General features: G+C 37.7%; 5 protein-coding genes across 8 annotated transcripts; 4 read left to right on the forward strand and 1 right to left on the reverse strand.

Moving 5' to 3' along the window:
• Positions 1-1,936: 1,936 nt before the first annotated feature.
• On the forward strand, positions 1,937-4,644 carry LOC114753039 (coiled-coil domain-containing protein 124-like). Its single transcript, XM_028941721.1, has 3 exons — positions 1,937-2,627; positions 3,953-4,072; positions 4,304-4,644. Exons 1-3 carry the CDS (start codon positions 2,070-2,072, stop codon positions 4,313-4,315), a joined length of 690 nt encoding a protein of 229 aa, XP_028797554.1. The 5' UTR covers positions 1,937-2,069; the 3' UTR covers positions 4,316-4,644.
• Positions 4,645-6,650: 2,006 nt separating this feature from the next.
• On the reverse strand, positions 6,651-7,079 carry LOC114753021 (auxin-responsive protein SAUR68-like). The gene has a single exon (XM_028941702.1). The coding sequence runs from the start codon at positions 7,077-7,079 to the stop codon at positions 6,651-6,653; it is 429 nt and encodes a 142-aa protein (XP_028797535.1).
• A 2,303-nt stretch (positions 7,080-9,382) lies between these two features.
• On the forward strand, positions 9,383-16,387 carry LOC114753037 (alanine--tRNA ligase, chloroplastic/mitochondrial). The gene is made up of 13 exons (XM_028941719.1): positions 9,383-9,687; positions 10,212-10,319; positions 10,416-10,624; positions 10,733-10,911; positions 11,538-11,616; positions 11,778-11,912; positions 12,014-12,163; positions 12,291-12,401; positions 12,506-13,423; positions 13,582-13,854; positions 14,279-14,488; positions 14,969-15,126; positions 15,524-16,387. Exons 1-13 carry the CDS (start codon positions 9,567-9,569, stop codon positions 15,858-15,860), a joined length of 2,988 nt encoding a protein of 995 aa, XP_028797552.1. The 5' UTR covers positions 9,383-9,566; the 3' UTR covers positions 15,861-16,387.
• A 1,940-nt stretch (positions 16,388-18,327) lies between these two features.
• Positions 18,328-20,074, forward strand: LOC114753042 (expansin-like A2). Its single transcript, XM_028941723.1, has 5 exons — positions 18,328-18,730; positions 18,829-18,938; positions 19,044-19,222; positions 19,331-19,463; positions 19,546-20,074. Exons 1-5 carry the CDS (start codon positions 18,526-18,528, stop codon positions 19,789-19,791), a joined length of 873 nt encoding a protein of 290 aa, XP_028797556.1. The 5' UTR covers positions 18,328-18,525; the 3' UTR covers positions 19,792-20,074.
• A 359-nt stretch (positions 20,075-20,433) lies between these two features.
• On the forward strand, positions 20,434-26,754 carry LOC114753020 (isochorismate synthase, chloroplastic). 4 transcript variants are annotated; one of them, XM_028941700.1, is made up of 16 exons: positions 20,434-20,712; positions 20,812-21,021; positions 21,849-22,081; positions 22,158-22,275; positions 22,408-22,524; positions 22,598-22,744; positions 22,853-22,927; positions 23,020-23,088; positions 23,276-23,394; positions 23,529-23,586; positions 24,161-24,271; positions 24,361-24,445; positions 24,774-24,871; positions 25,696-25,788; positions 25,954-26,034; positions 26,263-26,754. In XM_028941700.1, exons 1-15 carry the CDS (start codon positions 20,611-20,613, stop codon positions 26,014-26,016), a joined length of 1,698 nt encoding a protein of 565 aa, XP_028797533.1. In that variant the 5' UTR covers positions 20,434-20,610; the 3' UTR covers positions 26,017-26,034; positions 26,263-26,754. The 4 variants fall into 4 exon arrangements, 3 of the variants coding, with proteins under 3 accessions (XP_028797533.1, XP_028797532.1, XP_028797534.1); XM_028941699.1 differs by having other exon boundaries at positions 26,314-26,754; XM_028941701.1 differs by having other exon boundaries at positions 26,649-26,754.

Raw genomic sequence — 26,754 nt, forward strand, 5'->3', positions numbered from 1 at the left:
ATATATACCCTTATATTTGTTTATATTTTCACCACTGTTAATTTTTTTTACCAGCATATTTTTACCGCTGTTGGCAACCATGCTGATTAGGTTTATCTATCGTCGTCATTTTCTATTCTGCTTTTGCATCACAAATGAGGTAGATTCAGTTGTCAAATATGCCGATGCTATGGGCTTCGGTCGATTCTTCCTCATGGGCACAGAAATATCTGTACGTCAACTCTGGCATACTTGAAGCACGTGATTTATTCATGCAGTCTATGCAGGGATCAGTCTTTTTATATTATATTGAAGTCATGACATGACATTAATTTTAAAGATTCAGGTTGAGTATTTTAAAAATATTGCGTTATGTGCTTGGTTTCATATTAGGTGAATCAAGACTCGAGCTTAATACACATTATAGATTATCAAAAGAAAGGGCAAGACCTTTTTCAAAATCAAGATGAGAGCACGACTAATATTTTTCCAGTCGCAAATGTTCTCTTTGTTTTTGTGATTAAAAATTAACAAATTTATCAATAATCTGCTCACAATCTATTAAGTTAATTGTTTGTTCTGGCCGTGGGGCTGGGGCATATCAAATGCATCTCAAAGAAAGAAAGAGACACGCCATAAGTACTACTCTTCCGGTCCTTAATATAGGATCCAATTGTTGAGTTGGTTTTGGTCCTAAATATAAGACTCATTTCTCATATTTATTAATTTTCTCTAAATTACCCTTATGTATACTCTCTCAACCATAATCAAGTAGAAGAAGGAGAGGGGGTATTAAGAAAGATGATTATGGTGTTTTAGGAAAAATGTGTCACTTTTCTTATAATTAACTAACTTACCTAACTTTCTTAATCTAATCAAATTAATTAAATGGGTCTTATATTAAGGACCGGAGGAGTATTTAATTAATTTGAAAGAGATTCGAAAAGACATAAAATCTAGTTAATTATAATAAATATGATATAACTTGACTAAAATAATTATAAGTAAACTTATTAGTTAGATAAATTAGTTTAAAAAAATGATAAATATAAAATACGAAATGAGTTGTAACATTAAGTTTAAAAACAGACTTAACCCCATGACTGATTTCTATATAAATTATAAATAAGATCTAAATCTAATACATGAATCAAAATCAAAATAACTTATTCAGGCTAATACTACAATTTTATTCCCAAGCTGAAGACTTACCAAGTGATATATACATGAAAATTCGCTGGCAAGAAAAAGCAAGTCATACCTGAAAAATATCAAGTAAAACACTAACGTGGATTCGATTCGTCCATATGATCAAACCGGAAACTTCATATTTTATCTTTGATTGTTATTTTTCATAAGATATGTTTTCTCACATAACATCAAATTTCTCAGAAGTCATAATCAATTGACTCAACTATGATTGAAATTTAAATTTAAAATACGGAGTAAAAATGATCTGGCATGGTTATACTAGCTCAGCAGGACTCCGTGGTCCAAAAAAAAATCTGAAGGGCTCAGATAATTTTTTGTTGTTAGAAATAATCATATTCGAGATACTATAGGACACTAAATATAAAACTTTTTCCTAATAAAAATTTAAACCTTCATGTCATACTACTGTAAATGGCTAGTTCCTTCTATTAGGGCTTAGGGCTTAGATAATATGCATTGGGTGCGTACATTTCCTGAAAATGTCGACCTTATCCAAACTCGCAGTATAACGTTTTTAGGGCCCAAACGAAAAAGATAGCCATAGAAATTGGGCTGTAAACGACAGGCTTCGTTTTAGATCGCTTCTACCAGTCAGAATAAGCGGGCTCACGATACTTTCAAGTCTCTGGATCATTCGAATGGAATTCTTCTCACTCACGGGGGAGAAGGGGGCAAAAAAAAAAATCTCCCTGACAGAGCTAGCGAGAATAAATTCCTGCGATCACCAGATCCTCTTCTTTCTTTCATCATATGCGAAACTTAGAACGGCAAGGTAGGTGAAACAGAATTGGTGTTCCAAATCATTACCACTTGTCCGACGCTTTACGGTGGTTGTAGTCGCGATCGCCGTAGAGGATTCGAACCCTAAAGCCGTAAAGATGCCGAAGAAGATGGGCGTTAACAGCAAGGCTGAGGCCGCCAGGTCTCGTAAGAGCGCGGTCGATTCCGAGCGTAAGGAACGCGAGGCTCGCGAAAAGGAGGATCACTATTGGCGAGAAGCTGAGGGCTCCAAATCGCGTGCTGCTAAGAAGCGTGAGGAAGAGGCCGAGAAAAAAGCCGAAGCTGCCGCTCGACGGGCTGAGGCACGTCGCTTAGCCGAGATGGAGGAGAAGGAAATTGATAATTCGATGAGAAAGCCTGACAAGAAGGCCAACCGGGTCTCTATACCGGTGCCGAAGGTGACGGATGCTGAGCTCCGGAGGCAGCGCGAGAAAGAGCAGGCGGAAATTCAGAAGAAGGCGGAAGAGGCCAAGAAGCGGCAGGCCCGCACTGCAGCGGAGGAAGAATATGAGAGGATGGTGCTCGTGACGAATACCAATCGTGACGATTCTATCATCGAAGCAAGGACTGTGGAGGATGCCATCGCTCAGATGAGTGTCACTGATAACTTGCCGGTTGATAGGCATCCGGAGAGGCGCCTAAAGGCCTCCTTCAAGGTTTGTTTGATTTTCATTTATTCATTATTACCACTGCCAATTTCAATATAACGTAGTTCCCAAGTCCCTACTATAAATTCCGGGTTTAGTTTGTTTTACAACATGCTTGTGGTTCTGTGAGTTTGGGCTTAGACTAACTTCACTCACGCTGCAATGTATATTGTATGATCGGAAATATGTTATGATTATTGATTAAATGGATGGTGTCGCTTGTACGTGTTAAATCAATCTCTTGAACTAATTTGGTTGGTTTTATTGCAATGGTTGACGAAATAAGAGTAACGACTTTTTTAAAGAAGCAGTAATAATAATTTGTGAGCAAAATGAACGTCTCATGAACTAATTTGGTTGATTTTAATGCATTGCTTTGGCCTTTTAGTAATTGCTGCTTTTACTTGTTGGCTGGAAGAGTAGAGTGGTATATTGAGCTGTTGCTCATCGCATCAGGGACTGTTTGGTTGAGTTTGTGAACAATGGGGTTTTATATTCCAGGGTGCATTGATTTGGCTTTTGTTTCGAGTACAAATTCTTTTAACATTGTTGGTTAGCTGAATTTCTGAATAATGATGCAACGACACGGATCTTCGAATAATGGAATTTACTTACTTAGGGATAAAACTTTGAAGCTGTCATTCTATTCTAATATTATGAATGGAGGTGTGAAGTGGGATGGGTGAGGACAAGCCGCTTCATTGACTTGAAGTTTATTGTGGGGAAACGGTGATATCCTGCTCCCCACTGATTAGATGTTACAATTTTGATAAATGAGGTGGGATGGGATTGAAGGGTTGAATTTGAAACATTATCTTTGTGATGTTAACCATCTTAAAAATATTGAAACAAATGAAGGGCATGCTTGGTTTTACGTGGAAACTGCCAAATCCGTGTTTTTGGATGTTTCCAATGCGAGACTAAACGTGCTTGAAAACTTATAAAGAACCCAAACCTTCCCAATTTGGACTTTGGAGCGGTTCTTAAATGGTATTGTAATGGTTTGGGATGGTTTTAAACCATCTTTACTCATTCCATTGCATTAAATCCTAAACCTTGGATATTGAATCCATTGTTCAGATGCTCAAACAATCCCACAAACCAGCCCTACTACTCCCAAACTGCCTTACCTATCAATCCCTTAATGCACTACATCTGCTTCTTTATGAAATGCAATTAATTTGCAAACAAAAGCCGTGGTTTATTTTTCTGTTCTGATCAGCAATCTCGAACATGCTTCTGCTAGGGGAGTAGTTTACTGATAGACTGGCTACTTCTTGAGTTGTATCCTGAGTTCTTTTTGTCACTGGTGTGCTCTCTTTTTAATGGTGCAGGCCTTTGAAGAGGCTGAGCTTCCTAAGTTGAAGGAAGAGAAACCGGGCCTTACACACACTCAATATAAGGACATGATATGGAAGCTATGGAAGAAATCTCCCGACAATCCTCTTAATCAAGTAAGTTGCAATATATGTTTGGCTGGATGCGAATTCCAGGGCCTTTTGGATGCTTCAGAATGTTAATGTTCATGTTTTGCTTGCTACTACTGTCTTGATTTACAAATTTCTGTCTTTGTTTCTTTTATTTATTTATTTATTTTTGGCTTTTAGGTGTGTTTATGTTATGAAACTTTGTTGGTTCGTTGATTCAAAACTAAATCTGGCTAACTCATTTCCTTGCATTTGCAGATTGCCGAGTGAATGACCAATTTGTAACCGAAGGCAGATTTATAGAGAGCTCTCATTTGGTTCGGCAGTTCATGAATATATCATTTACGTGGGATGTATTACCTACAGCATAGCTTGTATATTCACCTGATAGGAGTCTGAATAAAATGATATGGTTTATCTTTGCCCTTTCCGGCTATGTCAGATTTCATTGTAGTCGATCGTTGTGATGTGTACATGCAAAAGTATCATGGCCACAGAATGAGTGATGGAAATGCAATTAGGATTGTTCTATTATTATTTTAAGATAATCGGATTTATTTAAGTTAGGATATCCGGGGTATTTAGAAAACCCTGTGGGACACCGGAGTACGTACGTATTTCTGACCTCATTGATGAAAATCCCACCGTTTCTCCGCTGCATCCCGAAGCCATTATCCTCCTCAGATTATCTTCTCTTGTAAAGTTGTCTAGCTGGACCACTCACTCACGGCAAACGTTCATGCTTAGTCATACTTCTCATTATGCCCATATGTTTCATGTGGTGTGGTCATTATTTCAGTACCTCCTATATTCCCTATTCCTTGTGGTTAAAAAAAAAAAATATTCCCTATTCCGCTTGCCCCATTTTTGTCTAATTATTTGTTGGAAGGAGATTTTGCTGCGGCTTGAGATTGTTAGGGATGGAGATTACGGTAAATAAAAATATTGCATGTGTTTCTCTGTTTTGTATATATTATGCAAGCCATATGCACGAGTTCATTGATTCCATGCACTTTCAAATGAGGATAATTTAGCCCCTCATCATGTGTAAAGGAGATTAACAAGTGAATTATGCAAATTCCATAATTATTTAATATAATTTGCATTGTATATCTGGGAAGAGAGAGAGGGAGGGGGGGGGAGATCCCGTGCATTGCCAATTTGCTTAATGATAGCTCCTCCTTAGGGTAAACAGACATTGGTCTTCTTGCTATGACTCTACTCCCTTTTATGGATTTCCTAATCTTGAAGATTTAAAAAATTGCTTCCTAATCTTATACATGAAATTAATTATTGAGAAGAACTCTCTTATTTTTCCCGGATGTTCTTTTATGATATTTTGTAGTACTTCTCCGCTCTTTAATATAAGATTTAGTTAACTAATTTGAATAGATTAAGAAAATTATGTAAGTTAATTAATTATAGGAAATATGATATGTTTTTCGTAAAACACTATAATCATCTTATTTAATATTCTCCCTTCCTTTGTCACTTGATTATGATTGAGAGAGTATACATAGGGATAGTTTAGAAAAAGTCGATAAATATAAGAAATAAGTCTTATATGTAGGATCGGATGAGTATCAAGTTAGTTTCTTATGGGGGAAAAAAAAGGCTCTTTTCAAGACAAAGCATATAATTATTTTTTGAAGACATGATTCCTGATCATTAATGATTGTAATTATAATATCTGTCATGTTTTCTTTTTTATAACAATAATATCTGTCATGTTATTTACATACCATCGTGACTAATGCATGGCTTTTTAATTAAGTGATTTGATATTGAAAAATCACTTTCCTTATGAAACTTTTAAGCGTTGATAAACACTCGCTGATATTTTGGTGCGTGCAATGGTACACAGAGTTTCTCTCTCTCACATTGCTTCTTATAAATTCGATTTATTTATTTTTAAGTGAGCAGAATGTCAACGCTTAAAAGTTTCTCTCCGCGGCCACTGAAAACCCAGAAGTTGATTATGCCTAAGAACTAGAATGAATAAAATTGTGCATGAACCCCCCAAACAGCAAAAGAAAAGAAAAAAAATCCAAGTGTCTGTTCTGGGTGACGAACTCTTGGAGAAAGCTGCAGAGACGTCAGTCCAAGATTTTGAAATACCGGCATCCATGCGCCTCGCCGATCGTATCGTTTTTACACTAATCGGGGATAGCTCACGACCGTGAATTCTGAATTTCTTTGCGAACTTCAGACCACCTCTATCGGAGAGGTCGGGCAGATCCTGAGGAGGCCCTACGCATTCTTCTTATTTTTCGATTATCCAATATATATCCAAACTAAAAGATGTGAATAAGTAGTTTTGACACAGAAGTGGGATTTGTGGTAGAAACTCGATCAATGACCTTTATTTAGCAGTTTAAATTTCTCGGGTTGAATTGTTTCGGGGGTCGTTTATAATCAAGTACGTGTGTGCCAAAGGACAAACGTCACTAGCCCGAGTCAAACCATTTAAAACAAAAGAGTGATAAGCGCGTAACTACGATTCTGGGATTTTATTACAGCACTGGTTTGAAGGCCCAGCTGAAGTTCCATAGGTCTGTGATCTGCAATCTAGACATTACATGCAGAGAAAAGCATCGAAATCTCTCTAATAGCCACGGATTATGGGTTGGTGGTGGGGTTGTGCGGGAGCAAGAGAAGACGACGCAAGGCCGTGACATGTAGCCATTGAAGCGATTAAGACCTTCTCTACATGTTCCGGGACTCTTTCTTTGACCAACGAGATTACATACTCCAAGACGACGCTTTCACAAGGCAGCACAAGAGGTCCGTTGGAAGGCAGTCCAAACTCTTCCTCAGACATCTTGAGCAGCTCCTTGAAGACGCTGCTTTTGAGATACTTGAGGGGAAGCACAAATCGCTTATGATCTATGCTGTAAACCACGAAATGGCCCTCGTTTGCCTCTGAAGAATACAAGTCCACGCCGTCTCTTTTGTACGATATCCTCTTACGCTTACCAGCCGCCATCTTCTGCCACTTTCTTGCCATATTGGCAAGCTTTTTCGCGCTGACCATGGTTATTTTTTAATGATTAGAAGAAGTGACTCACTGATAAACAGCTCTAGAGCAGGAGGAGGAACCTGGCCATGCACAACACTGGCTGATTGAGGTTGTGGAGTGTGGTTATTAGTCCGGTTTGAGGTATATAAATATATAGTGCGCACGCAAGTACACAAGCTCCATGTACTGTGTTGTCCGCACTGTTGTGCTGATATGGCGCATTGCCATGTGCAATCTTTCATTAATCGCAGTTGGGCTCGTGGTCCTTATTACGTGTTTCCCAACAAGCTAACATAATTTAGGGGGTAGGCATTGCGTACTCTAGGGCTTGTATGCCAGCTGACCACCACTCGTTTTAATGTGTGCACTTCTTTCCTTAGGCCTTGAGGCCACGAAGCTTAGGTGTCTACTTGTCAGGCATTATTCATCGACATTTTGGGGTCAGGAGGGGCGCTGCAGCATCATATTGATTTTATTCAGTCATCCACCATAAGAGTTTAGTACTTCATAACATAAAATTTATTACATTTAATATATGATAATATCTTAAATAGGATTATTTTTAATAAAAAAATAAAGTATTGATTTTATTGAATACACGCCTCTTTTTTTTTTTAGGATGTGTTTGGATTAGTGGTGGAAAAGCAATTTTTTTTTTTAATCTGACTTTTACAGAAGTCAGATGGGATAAAAGCAGTTTTTTTGAGCTTATTGTATAAGTCCGTATCAGTGACAGAAGTTAGATTGCAAAAATGTGATTCCAAACACATCCCAAATCAAAAAAGCTTCTTTTGCCGGTAGAGAAGTCAGTTTGAAAGTCCAGATGTGATTCCAAACACACCCTTAAACAATTATGGTCCAAGAAAAAATACATTGGTTGGAACAGTCACTTAAATTTGCGAAAAAAGAGAAACACACAATCATATAAGCAGGCGTGAAATTATTGTCCATCTGTTCCTCATTGTTATGGCATTGATCTGTCAAATATTTATGCTTTGATTAGTCCGTAGTCACCAGAATAAAATCAAATATTGCCAATAATGCATTAGCTTTGTGCGTGAGCACCATCAGTTGCGTTCATCCGCATTAATTAGATGATTTTTTTTTTTCATGAAAGAATGATGGAAAAATACCACTGAATCTGCATGTATCTCAAATTATGACCTTGAAATAGCCTAACTATTGCAGAGGTTATGAGAACTATCCTAGAATTAAAGTTTTGTTATGAATTAACTTAATTGCCTATGGCGTTTTTTAAACTCTTTATTGTCGGCCGTTAGAATTCTAGTCGTTACCCCCAGCAGCCGGAGCTTCGATATTGGCCATGGAGCTCCAATGACCTAAGAATAAGCGAGGAGGAAGCAAACTTTTGAGACCGACTTCTTCATTTTAATAAATACAGTAACCATTTTACTTATATCCTCATAAATGAAACTATCTCCGGTTCTTAATATAAAATTTTGTTTAACTTTTATTTTGGTTCTAAATATAAGACCCAAATCTATTTTGTCTCTCATATTTATATTTTTTTTTTCTAAGGTAGTCCTTCTAACAATGATAATTTTAGCCAACACATTTAATTAAATCTTATAATTAGGAAAGACAATACCTATTTATTACAAATAACTAATTTAACTTCTTTCTTTGATTTCTTCAAATTAGTCAACTAGTTCTTATAATTAATAATTAGGACCAGAGGCAGTATGTGTGATGATCTATTTAAAAGGATAGATCGTTCTTCCGATTGAACCACCAATGTGAGCTACTCCGAATTCAACAAATAAACTTTATGTAAAATCTCCAATATTACCACAGCTGGTGTATAGGTTATTTCTTAAAGTGAAGTGGTTACTGGTCCCCAAATTATCACATTAACACTTTAAATCAAAAACTAACTTGTCAAAATATTAGTTGACACAATTGAGACTTTTGTTATGATTTTATGTAATTAAAGTTGTTATTAAAGTAGTCTTTAATATTTAGGTTATCACTAATACTTAAAACCCCAACCTAGTTTTTTAAAGTAATAGCTATCATTATCCATCTTTTATTATCATTTCATATAAGTAAAAATGTAGCTTAAAGTAAAATAGTCATTAATTTCAAGATTATTCATTCCAAATAGTAATTCTCTAGCTATTCACCACTTCCACTAGAGCTCCATCCGTTAGCGGTGGGGGGAGTTTTTTTCCCCCAAAAAAATGGACAATTAAATCATTTTATTACAAAACTTCCATAAGGGGCAGAAAATTTATTAATCTGGCTGAGAAAGAAATTTAAAGTTAATTTATTAGGTTCCAATTTCTAAGTTCCGTGACAATTTTCCCACGAGTGCAGTAGGAGGTCTGTGTGGTGAGGTGGAGGCCACGCTAAACTGGGGTCTCCGTCCGCTTGCGTCTCCATGCTCGAAATGGTTGGATTAGCTCTCAAATAAGGCTTATCCTCTCCCATCATACCAACGGATTTAACCGCCAATTTCAACGCATAATCCAGTTTGCGGCCATGGAAAACTTAAAGATTCTACATCCTCCCCCGAATGATCTCTTGCCACTTCCTATTTCCACTTCATTCCCAGTATCAACATTCTTTACCGCCCGAAGCCGCAAATTTCCGCTCTCCGTTGGTAATTTCTACACTAAATTCTTCAGTTTTCCTTTTAGTTCTCTCACCGCGGATGATTCTATAACCTAATGTTCTGGCATCTGAGGACGTGTGCTCATCGACTGAGCTCTATTCGTTTCGTAAGCAGCGAAGCCATTTGCGTGTTGACAGTTGAAGGCTTACTTCTCTCAAATGAATTTTTCCCCATTCTTCCTTGGTGCTTGTTCGTCGACTACTGGATTTCAGTTGTGAAAATTGCGACTTGAATATTTCCATGACTTCTAAGATTGCTTGCCGTTTACTGATACTTCAGGGACTTGTATTAATAAGACGCAGTTTATTCCTTTTTTTATTTTTTCATTTTATGCAAGAAGATATTAACTTGACGGAGCCTAGGATGAAATGACAAAACTGGATACATCACAAAGCAACTCTCTGATACGTCTTTGGACTTCTTTCCTTTCTTTATCTTTGCTATTAAATATGTCCTTCTTCGGCTGATGCTGCAACTTGATATCAATCCTAACCTACTTGGCATTAACGCAGGCTTTGTAACAGAAGCTTTATCATCTCCATGTTCTAGCAAATTGTTGCCCGGTACTCGAACTGTTAGAGAACGACGTGGCTTGCTGTTCCGTGCGAGGAGCACATCAGGTTGCTATAGTTAGTCATGTAAATAGCCTTAATCTTTCTTAATGCTCCTTATCTTTGATGTCTAAGGGTTGTGATAGTTACCGCGTGGCATTTCAGCGTCATCGCCACCGTTTACTGAAGAACTTGTTGTGGAAAAACTGAAGGACAACCCTGTGAGTGGAGATTCCATTCGCTATAAATTTCTTACTTTTTATGCTTCCCGCGGTCATAAGGTCCTTCCTAGCGCTTCTCTGGTCCCTGATGATCCCACAGTTCTCCTAACTATAGCGGGAATGCTTCAATTCAAGCCTATATTTCTGGGAAAGGTTTGAATATTGTGCACTGTTAATGTAAATTTCTATTATTACAATCGAAAAATTTGCAAGGACCAGAGGCAGTATCAAGTTTCAACTGTATAAGCATATTGTGCTTAGGTTCCGAGAGAGGTACCTTGTGCGACAACTGCACAAAGGTGCATACGAACAAATGATGTGGAGAATGTAGGCCGAACGACTCGACATCAGACATTTTTTGAGATGCTTGGAAACTTCAGCTTTGGCGATTACTTCAAAAAAGAAGCAATTAAATGGGCGTGGGAACTTTCAACCATAGAGTAAGCTATGAATGTCTTCTAATTTGCTGAACTATGCTCTGTGTTTTCTTCGTACAGTAAATGGTTGAGAAGATTGGAATTAAATTGCTCTTCTTGAAAAACAAGTTTTGGAGACAATATCCACTTTAAGATGAAAAAAAAATTAAAAAAAAAAAAAAAACCCACGCTGAATACACTTCTTTCAATTGAACTGCAGAACTCCACTTTTAAATTCAGAAAAACATGACGTAGCTGTAAAGCAGATCAATATGCAATTTTTTTGGTTGCTTTCATTTGACGTATGGGCCTACAATTAACTTTTTGGTCTTCAAATAGCTGTATTACCTAGCCTGTTGAATGCAACCTTTTGATGGTGTTATATTGTGAGGGTTTTAACAAGAAGCAATGACCAGGTTTCCAAAGATTATTAGAAAGTCTAGAACATATGAATAACATCAATCGTGTCATTTTTTAATAGTGTAATTCTTCAAAGCTCATGTTTCTTGTTTATGCACATAACATTCTGACCTAATTGTATTATATCTGTTATTCATTATGAAAAAGGAGATAAGTTGTTGCCTTTTTGAGTAGTTGTTTTTTCAGAATGTTAAAAAAAAAAAAAAAGCATTTTATTCATTTACTTACAGGTTTGGTTTGCAAGCCGACAGATTGTGGATTAGTGTTTATAAAGATGATGATGAAGCCTTTGCTATATGGTCTGATGAGGTTAGCTTAAAAATGCATTCCTCTGAGCATGATCCGCTAATTTCTTAAAATACTTCCATTGAATTTTTTGAGTTTTTATTTGGGCATGAGCTTTTAAGCGACATATCTTAGTGGGTTAGGCACTGCATGACATATTAACTACACAGTCTTTGTTCCTGCAGGTGGGCGTTCCATTTAATCGTATAAAGAAGTTGGGCGAAGAAGATAACTTCTGGACCAGTGGAGTAACTGGTCCTTGTGGTCCTTGCTCAGAAATTTACTATGATTTTCATCCTGAGAGAGGATATGAAGACGCTGTAAGTATACAATTGTTTAGAGTGACTCAAAACCACATCAAAGTGATGTCTTACTATATTTTGTAATTTTTTGGGTGGGTTGGGCTGGGGGATGAAAGCAGGATCTTGGTGATGATACAAGGTTCATAGAGTTTTACAATCTAGTTTTCATGCAATACAATAAAAAGGATGATGGTTCTCTTGAACCCCTAAAGCAGAAAAATATAGATACTGGGCTTGGCCTGGAGCGTTTGGCCCGCATCCTCCAAAAGGTATCCATTGATTTGCACTGATGTGAAAGTAACATATTATTAGCCAATTCTTTTCTCAAAAGTATATCTAGATAAATAGATGTATATCTATAAAGTTCTCTTTGTACTTCATTTATATTTTTGGCAGGTTCCAAACAATTATGAAACTGACTTGATCTATCCCATAATAGAGAAAGCCTCTGAGTTAGCAAATGTTTCATATGCTGTTGCTGATGATCAGACAAAGACGAACCTGAAAGTATGACTATTTGTAAACAACACACACTATGATTTCTCGCAGTAGGATTTAAGCACTAGTTGCTTTCTTTCTCTCACTGTGCATCATTTTTCTTTTTATCTTAGATCATAGGGGATCACATGCGTGCAATAGTATATCTCATATCTGACGGGGTGGTCCCGTCAAATATTGGGAGAGGTTATGTAGTTCGACGTCTTATCAGAAGGGTTGTCCGTACAGGCAGGTTGCTTGGTATAAAGGGTGATGGTTTGGGAAACCTTGAAGGGGCATTTTTACCTGCCATTGCTGAGAAAGTAGTGGAGTTAAGTACCCATATTGATTCTGATGTAAAGAGCAGAGCACCCCAGATCTTTGAGGAGTTGAAGAGAGAAGAGCTTCGGTTTGTGCAGACACTGGAGAGAGGAGAAAAGTTGCTCGAGGAGAAACTTGCAGAAGCTTTATCAGGTGCAGAGAAAACTGGGACTGTACCTTGCTTGTCCGGTGAAGATGTGTTTCTTTTATATGATACTTACGGGTACCCAGTTGAAATAACAAAGGAAGTGGCTGAAGAACGTGGTGTGATTATTGATTTGAATGGTTTTGATATTGAAATGGAGAAGCAAAGGCGTCAATCTCAGGCTGCGCATAATACTGTCAAGCTTGCTATGGGAAATGGGGCCAATATTGCAGAAAATGTAACTAACACTGAATTTATTGGATATGACAGCCTTTACGCTAAAGCTATAGTAGAAAGTCTTGTGGTGAATGGTGACCCAGCAGTCATGGCTAGTGAAGGGAGTGATGTGGAAGTTTTGCTTAATAAGACTCCATTTTATGCTGAATCAGGGGGCCAGATTGGAGATCATGGTTTTCTATATATTGCTGAGGGTGAAAATCAACCGAAGGCTGTTGTTGAGGTAATAGATGTTCAGAAATCCTTAGGTAACATATTTATTCATAAGGGAACAATCCGAGAGGGATTTCTAGAGGTAGGTAAAGAAGTGGAGGCAGCAGTGGATGTAAAACTGAGGCATCGAGCCAAGGTACAAAAATGGTTAACTTGTCGTTTCTTTTGCAAATAAGTACATCTTTACTCTTATTATTCAGGAGAATAAAATCCTTACATGCCCTTTAATAGTTACTTGCTGCTTATCTCTGTAAGTCCTCTAGGTTCTATTTAAATTTGATTGTTTCTTTGAAGGTCCATCATACTGCTACTCATTTACTGCAAGCTGCACTTAAGAAGGTTATTGGTCCAGAGACATCACAAGCTGGTTCTTTGGTGGCATTTGATCGGCTCAGGTTTGATTTCAATTTCCATCGACCACTTCTTGACAGCGAGCTTGTAGAAATTGAAAAACTAATCAATGGATGGATTGGGGATGCAACACTTCTTCAAACCAAAGTGATGCCTCTTGTTGATGCAAAAAAGGCCGGAGCTATAGCAATGTTTGGAGAAAAATATGGAGAAGAGGTTTTACTGCATATTTTCTGATATTGAACTTCAATTTTCAATTAGCTTGCTTCTGTTTTAGTCATACGTATACCATGAAGGATGTATCTAGCAACTCATATCCTAGACTATCAAGGATGGATTGCAAAATATAACCAGTCCTCCAACCCTGGCTCTTCTTCTGGCTTTAATTACCATTTTTATTGTTGTTGATTCTTAACCATTCCTAGAAGTTTGAGTGTCTTGAAAATATATTTAACTGAAGATGTCAATTCATTAACCCGCTTTATCCAACCAAAAAATGAATCAATTAAGTGTTCGAAAAGCTTGTGAAAGCAATGAACTTTCTAGACAAAAGTTTGATCCTAAGCTCTCCCCACCACTTTTAAGATTGGGTATCTTCATGCAACCTCCTGCGGTTCTCAGTGAACTTGTTGTATTGCAGGTACGTGTTGTAGAGGTTCCTGGTGTATCCATGGAGCTTTGTGGCGGGACCCATGTTATTAATACTTCTGAAATTCGTGGTTTTAGGATAATTTCAGAGCAGGGTATTGCATCTGGAATCAGGCGTATAGAAGCTGTAGCTGGTGAAGCTTTCATTGAATATGTTACTGCCAGAGACTCTTACATTAAGCAGTTATGTTCCACTCTCAAAGTATGCTTCGTGATCTCCACTTCTATCAATTCTTTGTTTTAGTAATTTATCATTGATACATGAAGGAGTCAGGTATGAGGTATCATTCATATTCGTCTGCATGATCTCCATGTACTTGTTTACATCTATCTGAACATTATGGTCATTTGGTATAATGTTCTTATATACAAAAACATGCATAGACATTTCCTACGTGAAATTGATATAATGGTTATGCGCATTAGGTATTAGAGTTGTTTATAGTCTGCAATAATGATAGGGCAAGATCTTACTCTGGAAGTTGTAATTTTCAGTTTTTTAATTATTTAGATTTCGTGTTTAAAATTTTTATCTGAAATCTAAATAATTACAAAAACTGTCTTTTCGAATTTTTATTATTCAGAATATGACATCATTCCATTCCTCTAAGTGCACTCGCATCATATATACTACGTGCTCTGTAACATTGACTTTGCTTTTCTTGATTGTTTCCTTGGGAAGGTGAAACCTGAAGAAGTGACAACGAGGGTAGAAAACCTCTTAGAGGAGTTGCGGGAAGCGAAAAATGAAAATTCTGCTTTACGTGCAAAAGCAGCTGTCTACAAAGCATCAGTTGTCGCAAGCAAAGCTTTGTTGGTGGGAAATTCAAAACAGTTCAGGTAATTTCCTTCAGATGTTTCCCCATGTCGCCTATAGTTAGGGTAGAGGATATTTTATCTTGTGAACTCCAAATAACATACAAAAGGGAAAGGGTTCTAAGAAATCTGAGTCTTATTATTATCATTATTATTTTGCCTTCTGGTTTTCTGTGTCTTGACCGTGGAAATCTGACAATCGAGAAGCAGTGATTGCATCGTATCCTTGATAATTCATGAAATATCTATTGTGTAAATGTAAAGGTAATGGCTAGAACCCCAACCATCCCCTGCATGTATGTATTTCCTGATATTTAAGAATATATTGAACAAACTAGAGAAGGGGGAGAACTGAAATGCGTGCACTATAGTGGTTAGATGTATGACATCTATTTCCTGATATCTGAAAATTTTGTTTCAGGGTACTAGTTGAGTGCTTGGATGATGTTGATCCTGATTCCCTAAAAAATGCAGCAGAATATTTAATAGAAACATTACCAGACCCGGCAGCTGTGATATTGGGGTCATGTCCAGGTGAAAATAAGGTTAGCCTGGTTGCTGCTTTCACCCCAGGGATTGTTGATCAGGGAATTCAGGCAGGCAAGTTTATAGGACAGATAGCAAAGTTATGTGGTGGGGGAGGGGGAGGAAGACCCAATTTTGCTCAGGCAGGTGGTAAGAAGCCTGAGAATTTAGAAGATGCCCTTGAAAAGGCTCGATCAGAGCTTGTAGCTATTCTATCCGAAAAGGGAAACTGAAATGAAACACGCTTAGCAGCTATTCTCGGGTCACAAAATACAGTCACTCGTTTTTCTGGTGACTATCACAAGTAACAGGATGTCCAGATAATTCGAATAGCGCATAGCATGTACAGTGTTAGTTGTCCAAGAGAGTTGGCTCCGCTGATTGATCACGATGGTCTTCACTGCCATATTTGATTCGGGGTCTTAAAATTTTACGCATTTCAATTAGATGTGGGATTGCTGCGACTTCCTAATACTAAGCATAATATATGAGATATATCTATCGTAAGAGGTGGTTTTGCGAATGAATGTAAGCAAAGCGTGCCCTCCCGTGCCACCTTTGCTTGTCAGTGGGACGTCGGGATCCCAAAAATTTGAAGCAGTGCTTTGACCATGACAAGCATTCATTATATGAGAACCTTCACTTTCGTACAAACCCTATTTATTTTATTTTTAGAAAAATTGTACAATTATTGTTTCATTATTATTTTATTAAGTTGTTTCATTCATAATTTATAGTACAAAATTGGCACTTTGGGACTGAAGATGAATGATAATGATGCTTCAAAAGATTGATTCTTGTTTTTTTTAAAAAAAAAAATACAAAGGCTACAGTTAAAATGTGCTAGAAAAGAGACTAGCTAACGGCATGCGGTCGATGCTGTTACATGCTAGAGGTGAGTTCCGGCCTCCTGTCGGGGGGTATCAAAATTTATAACTTTATCATCCGTGTGGTGTTTCTTTCGAGCAAGGTAATCAACACATTAACTTCTCTAAACAAAACATTGAAATTTTATTGGAAAATTCGGGGAAAATTTTATTAGCGAAAAGCACTTAAAACTCAAGTAATGTGACTTTGTGCGCACGAATTTTGTGAAGTACTCCTCCGGTCCTTAATATAAGACCTATTTAACTAATTTGATTAGATTAAGGAAGTTAGGTAACTTAGTTAATTATAAAAAATATGACATGTTTTTTTTAAAATACCATAATCATCTTTTTTAATACCTTTTCTCCCTCTTCTAATTGACTATGGTTGAGGGAGTATCTATATGGGTAATTTAGAGAAAATTGATAAATATGAGAAATGGTTCTTATATTTAGGACCAAAACCAACTCAACAATTGAGTCCTATATTAAGAACCAGAGGAGTATTTTTTTTATAACAAAAAAAAAATCAATCGAGGACTTGGTTTCTGTAAAAGTTAAAACGAGTCCATTGACCAAAATGATTCTATTCATACGTAAGTTGAAAATTTTTGAAAAATTGAGTTCAACCTTCTAAAAGTTAAACATGAAAGCATAAAAGTGCAATTGGAATATTTTCAACTATACAGTTTCTTTTTTTTTTTTTTTTAATTCATGTGAGACTTTCAGCTTATACGTATTGTTGTTTTAAAATTTTGTTCCTAGAATTTTAGATATTGAAGAATACGAAGATGAAGAAAATGTTCAATTGAATTTTTAGAATTTTCAGCTCCGGCATGAATACTAGTGTTTTGGTTAAATCATTTTTTTTAATAAAAAAAGTGCCAATAAAGGATTAAGTTTTTTAATCGACGTTTTCAATTTTTTAGGTCTAACATGTCATTCTTTGTTTAATATGGTCTCAAAATTTCATTTTCCTTTCCTAGGAGGGTGTTTGGGTAACATGAAAAATGCTTTTTAAAAACACTTTTTCTGTAAATCAAGATAAATTTCTCCACATATTTACTCCGTATATCGCAAAATCACTTTTAAAACTGTAGTGTTGATTCCATCCAAATACTCCTTAATCACATTGGTTCGTTTAGTTTCAAACGCTTATGAAATCCATCACAAGGTCACTAGCAGAGGCGTTTAAATATTCCCCACTTCCCACTAACGAGCACCTTGCAATGGTAGTGGAGTTTGAATACTAACCTTTGCAAGGTAGCATTTATTTCTGGCTGTTTGTAACTTAGCCAATTGGAAACCGCAGCATGTGCTTCTAGTTTCAGACATCATCAACCACCATCAAGTTATTGCGTCTTTCTTTTTGTAGGCACTTCCACCGAGCAACAAAATTACATTAAAATCAAAAGATATCATATCACTCATTCCACTCACGCATCATCATCATCCAGAAATCGGGGTCCAGTGCCACGTTAACTTTTAGAAGCTCATCTGACTGTAATCTTGGTTGCGCGCAATGCAGGTCTCAAACGTACGCTTCTCATACCACAGTTAACAAAACAGATATTTTCACAGAGGACAGCTGCCAAGAAAAAGATGTTGATGATTTGAAGTTTAAAAAAATGAAAAAGAAGCAAATGGGATCGTAATTTTGCTTTTGCTTGCATATTGCTTCCCAGTAGGATAGATATACCCATCTTTCCTCCACAGGGTAAAGGTGAATAAACAAGAAAGGCGGCTTCACTTGGGAAGCAGAATTTCCTTCCTAATCTCCAAGATTATTAGTTTGAAATTGTGATAAAGGAAGTGGGACGAAAGCTCCAAGTGCGCAAATGCTTAACGATGCTCATCTACGTACCCACGATCACACGGCCATCTGCATCACAGCTGTATGTGCGGATTCGCAGGGTGCTTAAGAGACTCCATTAACCTAATGCGTCTTCCTTTCATTCACTTGCACTAAGCAACATTGGCATTGAAAGATATCATATCATATTCCATTTTAGCCTTTTCCCCCCCTCTGGAGATGCCAACTTTGATGCAGTCCAATCTCCCAATTCACCTTCACCACGCTAGATATATCCCAGGTCCACCTCTCTGTTTTCCTCATCACAAAAACATGGTTCTCTTCCTTTGCTCTGTCTTCCTTCTTGTTTCATTTGCTACTGCTTGCGATCGATGCGTCCACCAAACCAAGGCTGCCTATTTCTCTCAGGACGCCGCCCTTTCCTGTAACAACGATTTGCTTTTCTCATCCTTTTGAGTTAATTGGCTTCTTTAAATTAAGCAAACCCGCAGGAAATAACTCGGTTTTGTGAAAATGATGCAGCTGGGGCATGTGGGTATGGGTCCCTGGCGTTGGAATTAAGCGGTGGACACCTTGCAGGTGGTGTTCCTTCCTTGTACAAAAATGGAGCCGGTTGTGGTGCGTGCTTTCAGGCAAGTAAAAATTACATCAAGTTGTGGATTTCCAATATGGTTTATTACTGATCGCTCCTATTATAGTCATGAAAAATGCCATGGGATTGCGGATAATTTGTGCAGATAAGATGCAAGAGCTCAAGTCTGTGTACCAAATCAGGTAGCAGAGTTGTTTTGACGGATCTCAATACCCACAATGAAACTGATTTTGTGCTCAGCAGAAGTGCCTTCGTGGCCATGGCTCAGAAAGGAAGCGGGGAACAACTTTTGAAGCTTGGGATCTTGGATGCTGAATTTAAGAGGTAAACTCGAATCAACGCACTTCTTTTCAGCGAGCACTTGCCAAGAATTATTATATTGATGAATCAAGAATGAGGCCAACGTAGTGGTGTATGCGTTTGTGGAAGCAGAGTTCCGTGTGAGTATAAAAATAAGAATTTGGCGGTCCGGGTGGAAGAATCAAGCAAAAAACCATATTACTTGGCAATTAAATTTCTGTACGAAGGAGGTCAAACAGAGATAGTAGGCGTTGATGTTGCTCAGGTACGTGCAATTGCCGAGCAAGAGAAGTCCATTATGATTGATGCATATATATATATAGATGTGGGCGACAAATTGGTTGCAGGTGGAGTCGTCAAACTGGAGCTTCATGAGCAGAAACCACGGAGCAGTGTGGGACACGAGTAGGGTTCCAGGAGGCGCATTACAAATGAGGATAGTGGTAACATCAGGGTACGACGGAAAGTGGCTGTGGGCGAAGAAGGTGTTACCTGCAGATTGGAAAACGGGACAAGTGTACGACACTGGTGTTCAGATAAGTGACATTGCGCAGGAGGGATGTTCTCCCTGTGACGACGGCACCTGGCCGTGAAACCAGTTCTCTTCAGAATACTCAGAATCGGTATTTCTGCATATTTGTGATGTAAAATAATGTACAATCATGGGCTGTTGAGGATATAGTCTTGTTGCGAGGCCAACAATGAAGGATTTATTGCGTCGACATTACCACTTAGTGCGAGCGCCTCTTTTAATGTAAAATTCAGCCATGCAGATGCAGGGCTATATTATATAGCGGCGCCCGACCTGAAGGGACCGACTAACGAATCATGAATGTGAGGCCATAGTTATAATTAAAGAGTTATGTTGTTTTGAAAGTACCATTTCTTTCTTCTCTCTTTTTTGTTTTTGCCAACTAAAAACTACCGTTTTAGAACAATGTCTTTTTATCTATAAATATTTCCTGTAGCCATTAAATTTCAAAACACGCACATATATAATCACACGAATTAATTCTCCCCATCACAAAAACAAAAAATCAAATTATCATTTTGTTCTTGAAAATGCAAATCATACTCAATTACCTTTATCGTATTTATGAACGAAATGCATTATCACCCTAATCAGCACGTTAAATTTATAAGATGAAGATGAATTAGAAAAAGTGTTGCTTGCACAATGGGGAAATTCGTTTGACAAACATTGGCCCCGGGGGGGGGGGGGAGCGGCCAGAATGGGAAAATTTGAACGAATTTGGTAAAAAAGGGTCCCACTAACAGCAACAAGATGATACAGGCTACAGAGGCTGGGAAGGCCCACTTGCCACACCACATCGTCTCACCTCCTGACGGGACAAAAAGATTGCTTATCACATAGTAGCACTTGCTCTGCGTTGAGAAGAGCTCAGCTGGCAATGGAGCCCGGAGCTACCACGCCAAAATCAGGAAAATGCAGCATCATGATTTTCGCAGCTTCCAATTCAAGCAGGCAATCCCTTGGTTTTATGCGTCATCACGTAATTGGGCTTCCTCCCTCTCCCCTCGTACCATCCTTCTATATCTCTCCTGTATTTGTTTGCAACTTCAAGCGTTTGTGATCTTCTTGTTTTGTGCAGAGGCCTCAATTCAAGGCATGCTCTCTTTCCCTCAATGGCTGCAGACCTCAAGGAGTAATTCGGCATCCACTAATCCCAGTTGGTACCATTGAGACGCGCACTCTTCCCTCAGTTGCGTCGCCGGCAATGGCTATGGACGCCCTCAACTCCGCCGTCTCCCACCTCATTTCTCAACCTCCTCTTTCTACCTCCGGCATCATCCGCCTCCAGGTTTCCTGCTATTCTTTTCTCTCTGCCTTGCCTCCCTCATCGCTCCTCCTTGAATCATTTTGAGGCCTTCCCTGTCCCACGTCACGCACCTGCTCTGCCCTTATCTCCTGCTTCACGCTCTTTAATTTTCCAAAGGTTTTTTCCTCCATTTCTTTCGCTCCTTTTCGTATTATCTAAAAATACACATGAAATGCTGATTCTTTTTCAGTATCCGCCTCACTCACCCTTCGCTTTTTCCCTTTTCCCCCTCCCGCGTTCTCTGCTCTTCACTTCTGGATTATTATTATTATTTTTTGTGTGCTTGGGCCCAGCTTTTAGTTCTGGATGTTGGATGATAAAATTTTAAAGATATTAACATACTTATTGATTATCTTTAAAATATATATAATCATGAGCAGAATAAAAATTATAAGGTCCGTGAGAAGAATATACGCAATATCAAATGCTGTTGAGAATATTTAGAATGTCGTTCAGTTCCTTCCTTCTGAAATCTCATGCATTTATCTTATCGGGAAAAAAAAAAAAAGGTCATGCATTGAAGAAGGGGACACATCGTAACGAGTAATAGACTCACGCTTCCGCAAGGGGGAAAAAATATAGACTCAGGCTTTCACATTCTATTTTTCTTTTTATTAAAAAAGAGAGAGAAAATTTCAAATTTCCAAATAAAAATAACTATAAAAATATTTTTTAAAATGTTATTAATTATTATTAAAAATATAATAATAAGACTGATTTCAAATTTTAAAAAAAAACTGTTTTTTGTGGGGTAATAACTGCAAAGAGAAGGTGAATGTTGTTTCATATATTTGACATTTGGATTGAAGGTGGCGATCGAAGGACAGATTGAGGCTATTGATTGGCTCCATTCCCAGTCCGAACTTTTGCTTCCTCGCTGCTTTTTCTCAGGTCGAGCGACGCATCCCTCTCTTGGAAATGGCCATACTTCAATGTCTATGGCATGCGAACACAAATTAGTCAGCATCGCTGGTGTCGGTTCCGCCGTCTTCTTCCGGCAGCCACATCCTTTTTCTTACGACGACTGGCTTTCCATCAAAAGGTTACTGTTTACCACTTAAATCCACGTGCATTGACCCTTAAATTCTCATCGTTTTCTTTGAAACTTTGCTATGAAGGTTTCTTTCTGAGAGATGCCCATTAATCCGAGCTTATGGAGCTATACGTTTCAATCCCAAAGCTAAGGTGTCGCCCGAGTGGCTGCCTTTTGGTTCTTTTTACTTCATGATTCCTCAGGTAACCCACTTTTTCTTTTTCTTTTTTTTTTTTTCTCCAAATCAATAGCTATTCTGTATCATTGTGATGTTTTTCTCGTTAGTATTTATAGCATCAGCAGCTAGAGATATACCCAAAATAAAAAAATGACAGGTCGAGTTTGATGAGCTTGAAGGAACGTCGATGATCGCTGCAACTATTGCGTGGGATAATGCTCTTTCCTGGTCATGGGAAAATGCAATCAATGCACTCCGAGCAACACTTTGCAAGGTCCATGGATCTATATTTTGTGTTTCAAATATAGAAACCGATTTAGTTGAAACCGTGCATCTTTGTGCCGCAGGTTTCTTCTTTCATTGTGAAGTTTCCAAAACAAGCTCCTCGAACATCAATAATAATCAGTCATAACATTCCTTCTAAGGTAGAATGGGATCGTGCCGTTAACAGAGCTTTGCAGATGATACAGAAAAACCACTCTTTACTATCCAAGGTTAATTCGCATTCCACGCTTGTTAGTTTTGATTATTCTTCCCGCTCGGTCTTGCTTTACTGCTTTGGTGCTATTATAGTATTATATCCTAACATAATGGAAAATCAGGTTGTGCTGGCTCGAAGTACCAGAGTAATGCCTACTGCTGACATTGATCCTCTTTCGTGGTTAGCATCCTTACAGGTATAGGAATCTAATCTTACCTTACAAGTTGTAGTTATTTCTTCACAGCATTTAATAACATCTGTCAAGTATCTGAACCAAACCTATTGAAGGTTGAAGGTGCAGATGCTTTCCAGTTTTTCTTACAGCCACCTAATGCACCGGCCTTCATTGGAAACACAGTAAGTATTACTCCGTCTAACTATGAACTAAGATGGCTTATGCAGTTCATTGCATTTATCGTTTCATGCTATGCTTTGATGGCATGCCTCAGAAATGAAATTTAAAGATTTTTCTGCTGAATTGAGTCAGCAATTATATATTGTATTTCCCTGTTTCATTTTTGATTTATATGAACTTCATGAATAGCCAGAGCAACTATTTCACAGAAAATGGCTTCACATAACTAGTGAAGCGTTGGCTGGAACCCGTGCAAGAGGTGCAACAACAGCACTGGATCGTCAAATCGCACTAGATTTACTTTCCAGGTTCTATTTGTGCTCAGAGCCTATGAAAACTGCTCTTTTAGACTTGTTTTCCTGATACCCATAATTTCTGCTATTTGCATCTATAATGAGCTTGCCAATTTCTATCATTTAAGTTGTTTGTATCTTATTTACAGTCCAAAGGAGGATATGGAGTTCACTATAGTCAGAGAGACCATAAGAAGTAAATTGGAGGTAAACTTATCTTCATAATCTTCTTTATTAGATTGTGTTGCTGATCTGTTGGAGGAGAGATGTTGTCTTATGCATGTTTGGTTTTTGCATATGTGAAATTTCTCCTCGAATGTTGAATTCTTTGAGAATCATTACTCAGAGGGAGATGTATGGAAAATAATATGCTTTAATTCAATTTTTGAATATTATGTTGTGAAATTTTAAAATTTGAAGAACCTGGTAGAAAAACTAATGGGCTAGTTTATAAAGTATTCCCGATCACAATTTAGAACCTCATTTGTCCTTGATTGTTAATTTGTGGTCAATGCAATCGATGTAGAAAATCAGCACAAAACTATCTTTGTTCTATGTTACATTGTATACACTAGTGCTCTATACGCTATTTTATTTTGCACGTCAATCTTCATCCTATTGTAGTCAATTTAGATCTCGCTTGGTTATCAGTCCCAAAAAAAAAAAAAACTCCTTCCTTTGTTAGTTTAGTTACCATGAGGGGAACCCTTTGGTCTACGCATGTGCTTTTGCCACCAGTTCCAGCACCTGGTACTGATATTTGTATCATTCTGCTCAACAGGCAGTGTGTGAGGATGTACTGGTGAAACCAAGCAAAGCAATAAGAAAACTCCCAAGGATCCAACATTTATTTGCTCAATTAGCTGGCAGGTTAAGAAGCGAAGAAGATGAGGTAACAATAGGACAATATGAGTGCTAGACTACTCACAGAAGTATGATTATTGAGTATCCATCATTTAATTAGGTCCTCATCTTTTCCAGTTTGAAATCTTGTCATCACTTCATCCAAGTCCTGCAGTTTGTGGGTTTCCAACAGAAGAGGCACAAATTTTGATTGCAGATACAGGTACATAAAAATCCTATGCTCCCTATGCTATATTCATTTGCAATTAAATCATCTAAACCTATTTGTTCTTTGGAGTGCTTTTGACCACAACCATTTTGACTTAGCTGGGGGAATAAGTCATGTAGCTTTTGGCCAAAAAAAAAAAAGGTCATGGCTTGTATAACGTTGAAATGGAAGTGTAACTATGCTTTTTGATTGTACACATTGAGAAATGTTTGTATTCAATTAGACTAAAATTGGGGAAGCATAATTGTGCTTTTGGATTGATAAATCTGTGGCTTTCATTCATTGGGGAAAAAGTTACCTTGCTTTCAAACATTATTTTCAGAATTATTTGATCGAGGAATGTATGCTGGACCTGTTGGTTGGTTTGGAGGTGGGGAGAGTGAGTTTGCTGTTGGCATCAGGTCAGCTTTGGTGGAAAAGGTTGGCTATAATTTGTTTTATGATGTTTTGGTCATATTCTTAAGTGATGCTTCATGTTTCTGAGACACTGGAGAGAATAGAATGTCATCACAACTCTTGTTTAAGCACGCAGATTAACTGGTAAATTGAATATAGGGGAGCGACACTTTGGGACCCCGAAGAGCAAATTAATGCCAAGGAAGGACCAAAACATTTCAAAATATAAGTGATCAGAATTTCAAAGTTAATTTCCTTAGATACCCTTACTAAAGTTTTTCTTTTTTACAATATTGTATGGTAAGATATAGAGGCTCAACTTCATTCTATAATCAATTTTAAATTTTGAATAATGGGTGTTAAATATCTAAAACTTGATGAAGAAATCAACGAGGCTTTTCAATGTTCCATTTTAAATTTTTTAAACTCAGCTGCAAAGCATTTTATAATCAGTCGTAGAGTTTGAAAAATGAGTTTCAAATCCCTACAATTTGATGAATAAATTAGTAAGATTTTTTTTTTTTTTACAATGTTCTATGCTAAAATTTGGAAACTTATTTGCAAATCATTTTATTGATTTGTGTCAAATTACTAATTGGATACCACTTTCAAGAGCGCCTTACTAGACATAAGAGAAATAAATTATGTATTGGTATTATGTCAAACTTATAATTATCGTTTTTGGCCCTCTTATTATATGAAAAGAAAAATCATCTCTTAAGTTTTCCCTGGTTCGGGAAATTTATCACAAGACTTGACAGTTATATCTGTACCTTGAGTAAGTAGCTACAGGCAAAATTGGTCGTGCTGTTCTTCCCATGATAACGTTGACAAGATTTTTTTCATAGGATATGGGAGCATGGATATATGCTGGAACAGGTATAGTGGAAGGAAGCAAACCTTATTTGGAGTGGGATGAGCTAGAACTCAAGACATCGCAGGTGAGATTCTGATGTGCATCTGCATGTCAAAACTCAAAGCTCTAGTGGATGTAAATTTCTACAAACCATCTGCTGCATGAAATAACTGTCTATTTCTTCACTTGATTTTGAGCACCCTGCTCCAATTACTGACTGCCTTCGTGTATGTTGATCTATATGTTGTAGTTCACCAAGTTGCTCAAACTTGACTTACCTCGAAGGCAACAGGTTGATGTATATGAGCCTTGAGCAGCACCTATTGATAAGGTTTGTTGCTCTGTATGTAATCTTCTTTATATATATATATATATTGTTTTATGGATAGTAGTGAATCAATCCAAAGGGAGGAAAAGGGCAAGTTACCAGCATGATCATGGTTAGTACAATAACAGTGACTAATCTCCTAAAAGATGTGCTTATCTTCTGTTTGGAGGCGTAGGTTTCATCCTATAGCAGAAGCTTTTATCTGACCCTATTCACCTTGCTTCTTCCTAGTAAATTAAGTTGGGTGCAATCTTGTTTCACTGTGGTTTCGTTTGGTTTCAGCATGGCATATAAACAGTCAAAGAATAATTGGGAATATCAACCGTTGACCGTCCGGCAATGGTAATGACCATATTGAAGTGGTGTGTTGGACAAGCGCTCTTACTATGAAGAAAATGCTGGGCCTGCTCGTTGCTCATTTGAGGGCATCCAGGAACACTCAATATTTTGTGGCTAAGAACCCAACATTATTTTTCAAAGTTAAAAAGGCATTTTGTAACGGTCGTTAATAATGCGATCGTATGCCAACTAACTCAAAGCTATAGCTCTATCAATTTTCGTAGAGAACAATATTGAGCTTGTTTTAAGGTGGCTATGTATGATGAATGTGGATGCAGTAAAAGCGCCTCAACTAAGCGATGCAAGACGGGCATTCCACTAATCTGGCTTCAAGTCAACCGTAAAGTGAGTCGATTCGATATAACGCTGAATTTACTTGTAAAA

This window comes from Neltuma alba, unplaced genomic scaffold (assembly GCF_004799145.2).
Source record: "Neltuma alba isolate B1F8T4 unplaced genomic scaffold, ASM479914v2 tig00007632_pilon, whole genome shotgun sequence".
Lineage (NCBI taxonomy): Eukaryota > Viridiplantae > Streptophyta > Magnoliopsida > Fabales > Fabaceae > Neltuma > Neltuma alba.

What these genes read in the sequence shown, in the direction of transcription:
- LOC114753039 (XM_028941721.1), top strand. Translation starts at nt 2,070, where the DNA reads ATGCCGAAGAAGATGGGCGTTAACAGCAAGGCTGAGGCCGCCAGGTCT. An exon ending in GCCTAAAGGCCTCCTTCAAG is followed by an intron (nt 2,628 to 3,952) that starts GTTTGTTTGATT and finishes TTAATGGTGCAG; the next exon opens with GCCTTTGAAGAGGCTGAGCT.
- LOC114753021 (XM_028941702.1), bottom strand. Translation starts at nt 7,079, where the DNA reads ATGGTCAGCGCGAAAAAGCTTGCCAATATGGCAAGAAAGTGGCAGAAG.
- LOC114753037 (XM_028941719.1), top strand. Translation starts at nt 9,567, where the DNA reads ATGGAAAACTTAAAGATTCTACATCCTCCCCCGAATGATCTCTTGCCA. An exon ending in CCGTGCGAGGAGCACATCAG is followed by an intron (nt 10,320 to 10,415) that starts GTTGCTATAGTT and finishes GTGGCATTTCAG; the next exon opens with CGTCATCGCCACCGTTTACT. An exon ending in TGGGAACTTTCAACCATAGA is followed by an intron (nt 10,912 to 11,537) that starts GTAAGCTATGAA and finishes ATTTACTTACAG; the next exon opens with GTTTGGTTTGCAAGCCGACA.
- LOC114753042 (XM_028941723.1), top strand. Translation starts at nt 18,526, where the DNA reads ATGCCAACTTTGATGCAGTCCAATCTCCCAATTCACCTTCACCACGCT. An exon ending in TCAGGACGCCGCCCTTTCCT is followed by an intron (nt 18,731 to 18,828) that starts GTAACAACGATT and finishes AAAATGATGCAG; the next exon opens with CTGGGGCATGTGGGTATGGG. An exon ending in TAGGCGTTGATGTTGCTCAG is followed by an intron (nt 19,464 to 19,545) that starts GTACGTGCAATT and finishes AATTGGTTGCAG; the next exon opens with GTGGAGTCGTCAAACTGGAG.
- LOC114753020 (XM_028941700.1), top strand. Translation starts at nt 20,611, where the DNA reads ATGGAGCCCGGAGCTACCACGCCAAAATCAGGAAAATGCAGCATCATG. An exon ending in CCGGCATCATCCGCCTCCAG is followed by an intron (nt 21,022 to 21,848) that starts GTTTCCTGCTAT and finishes TTTGGATTGAAG; the next exon opens with GTGGCGATCGAAGGACAGAT. An exon ending in ACCACTCTTTACTATCCAAG is followed by an intron (nt 22,745 to 22,852) that starts GTTAATTCGCAT and finishes ATGGAAAATCAG; the next exon opens with GTTGTGCTGGCTCGAAGTAC.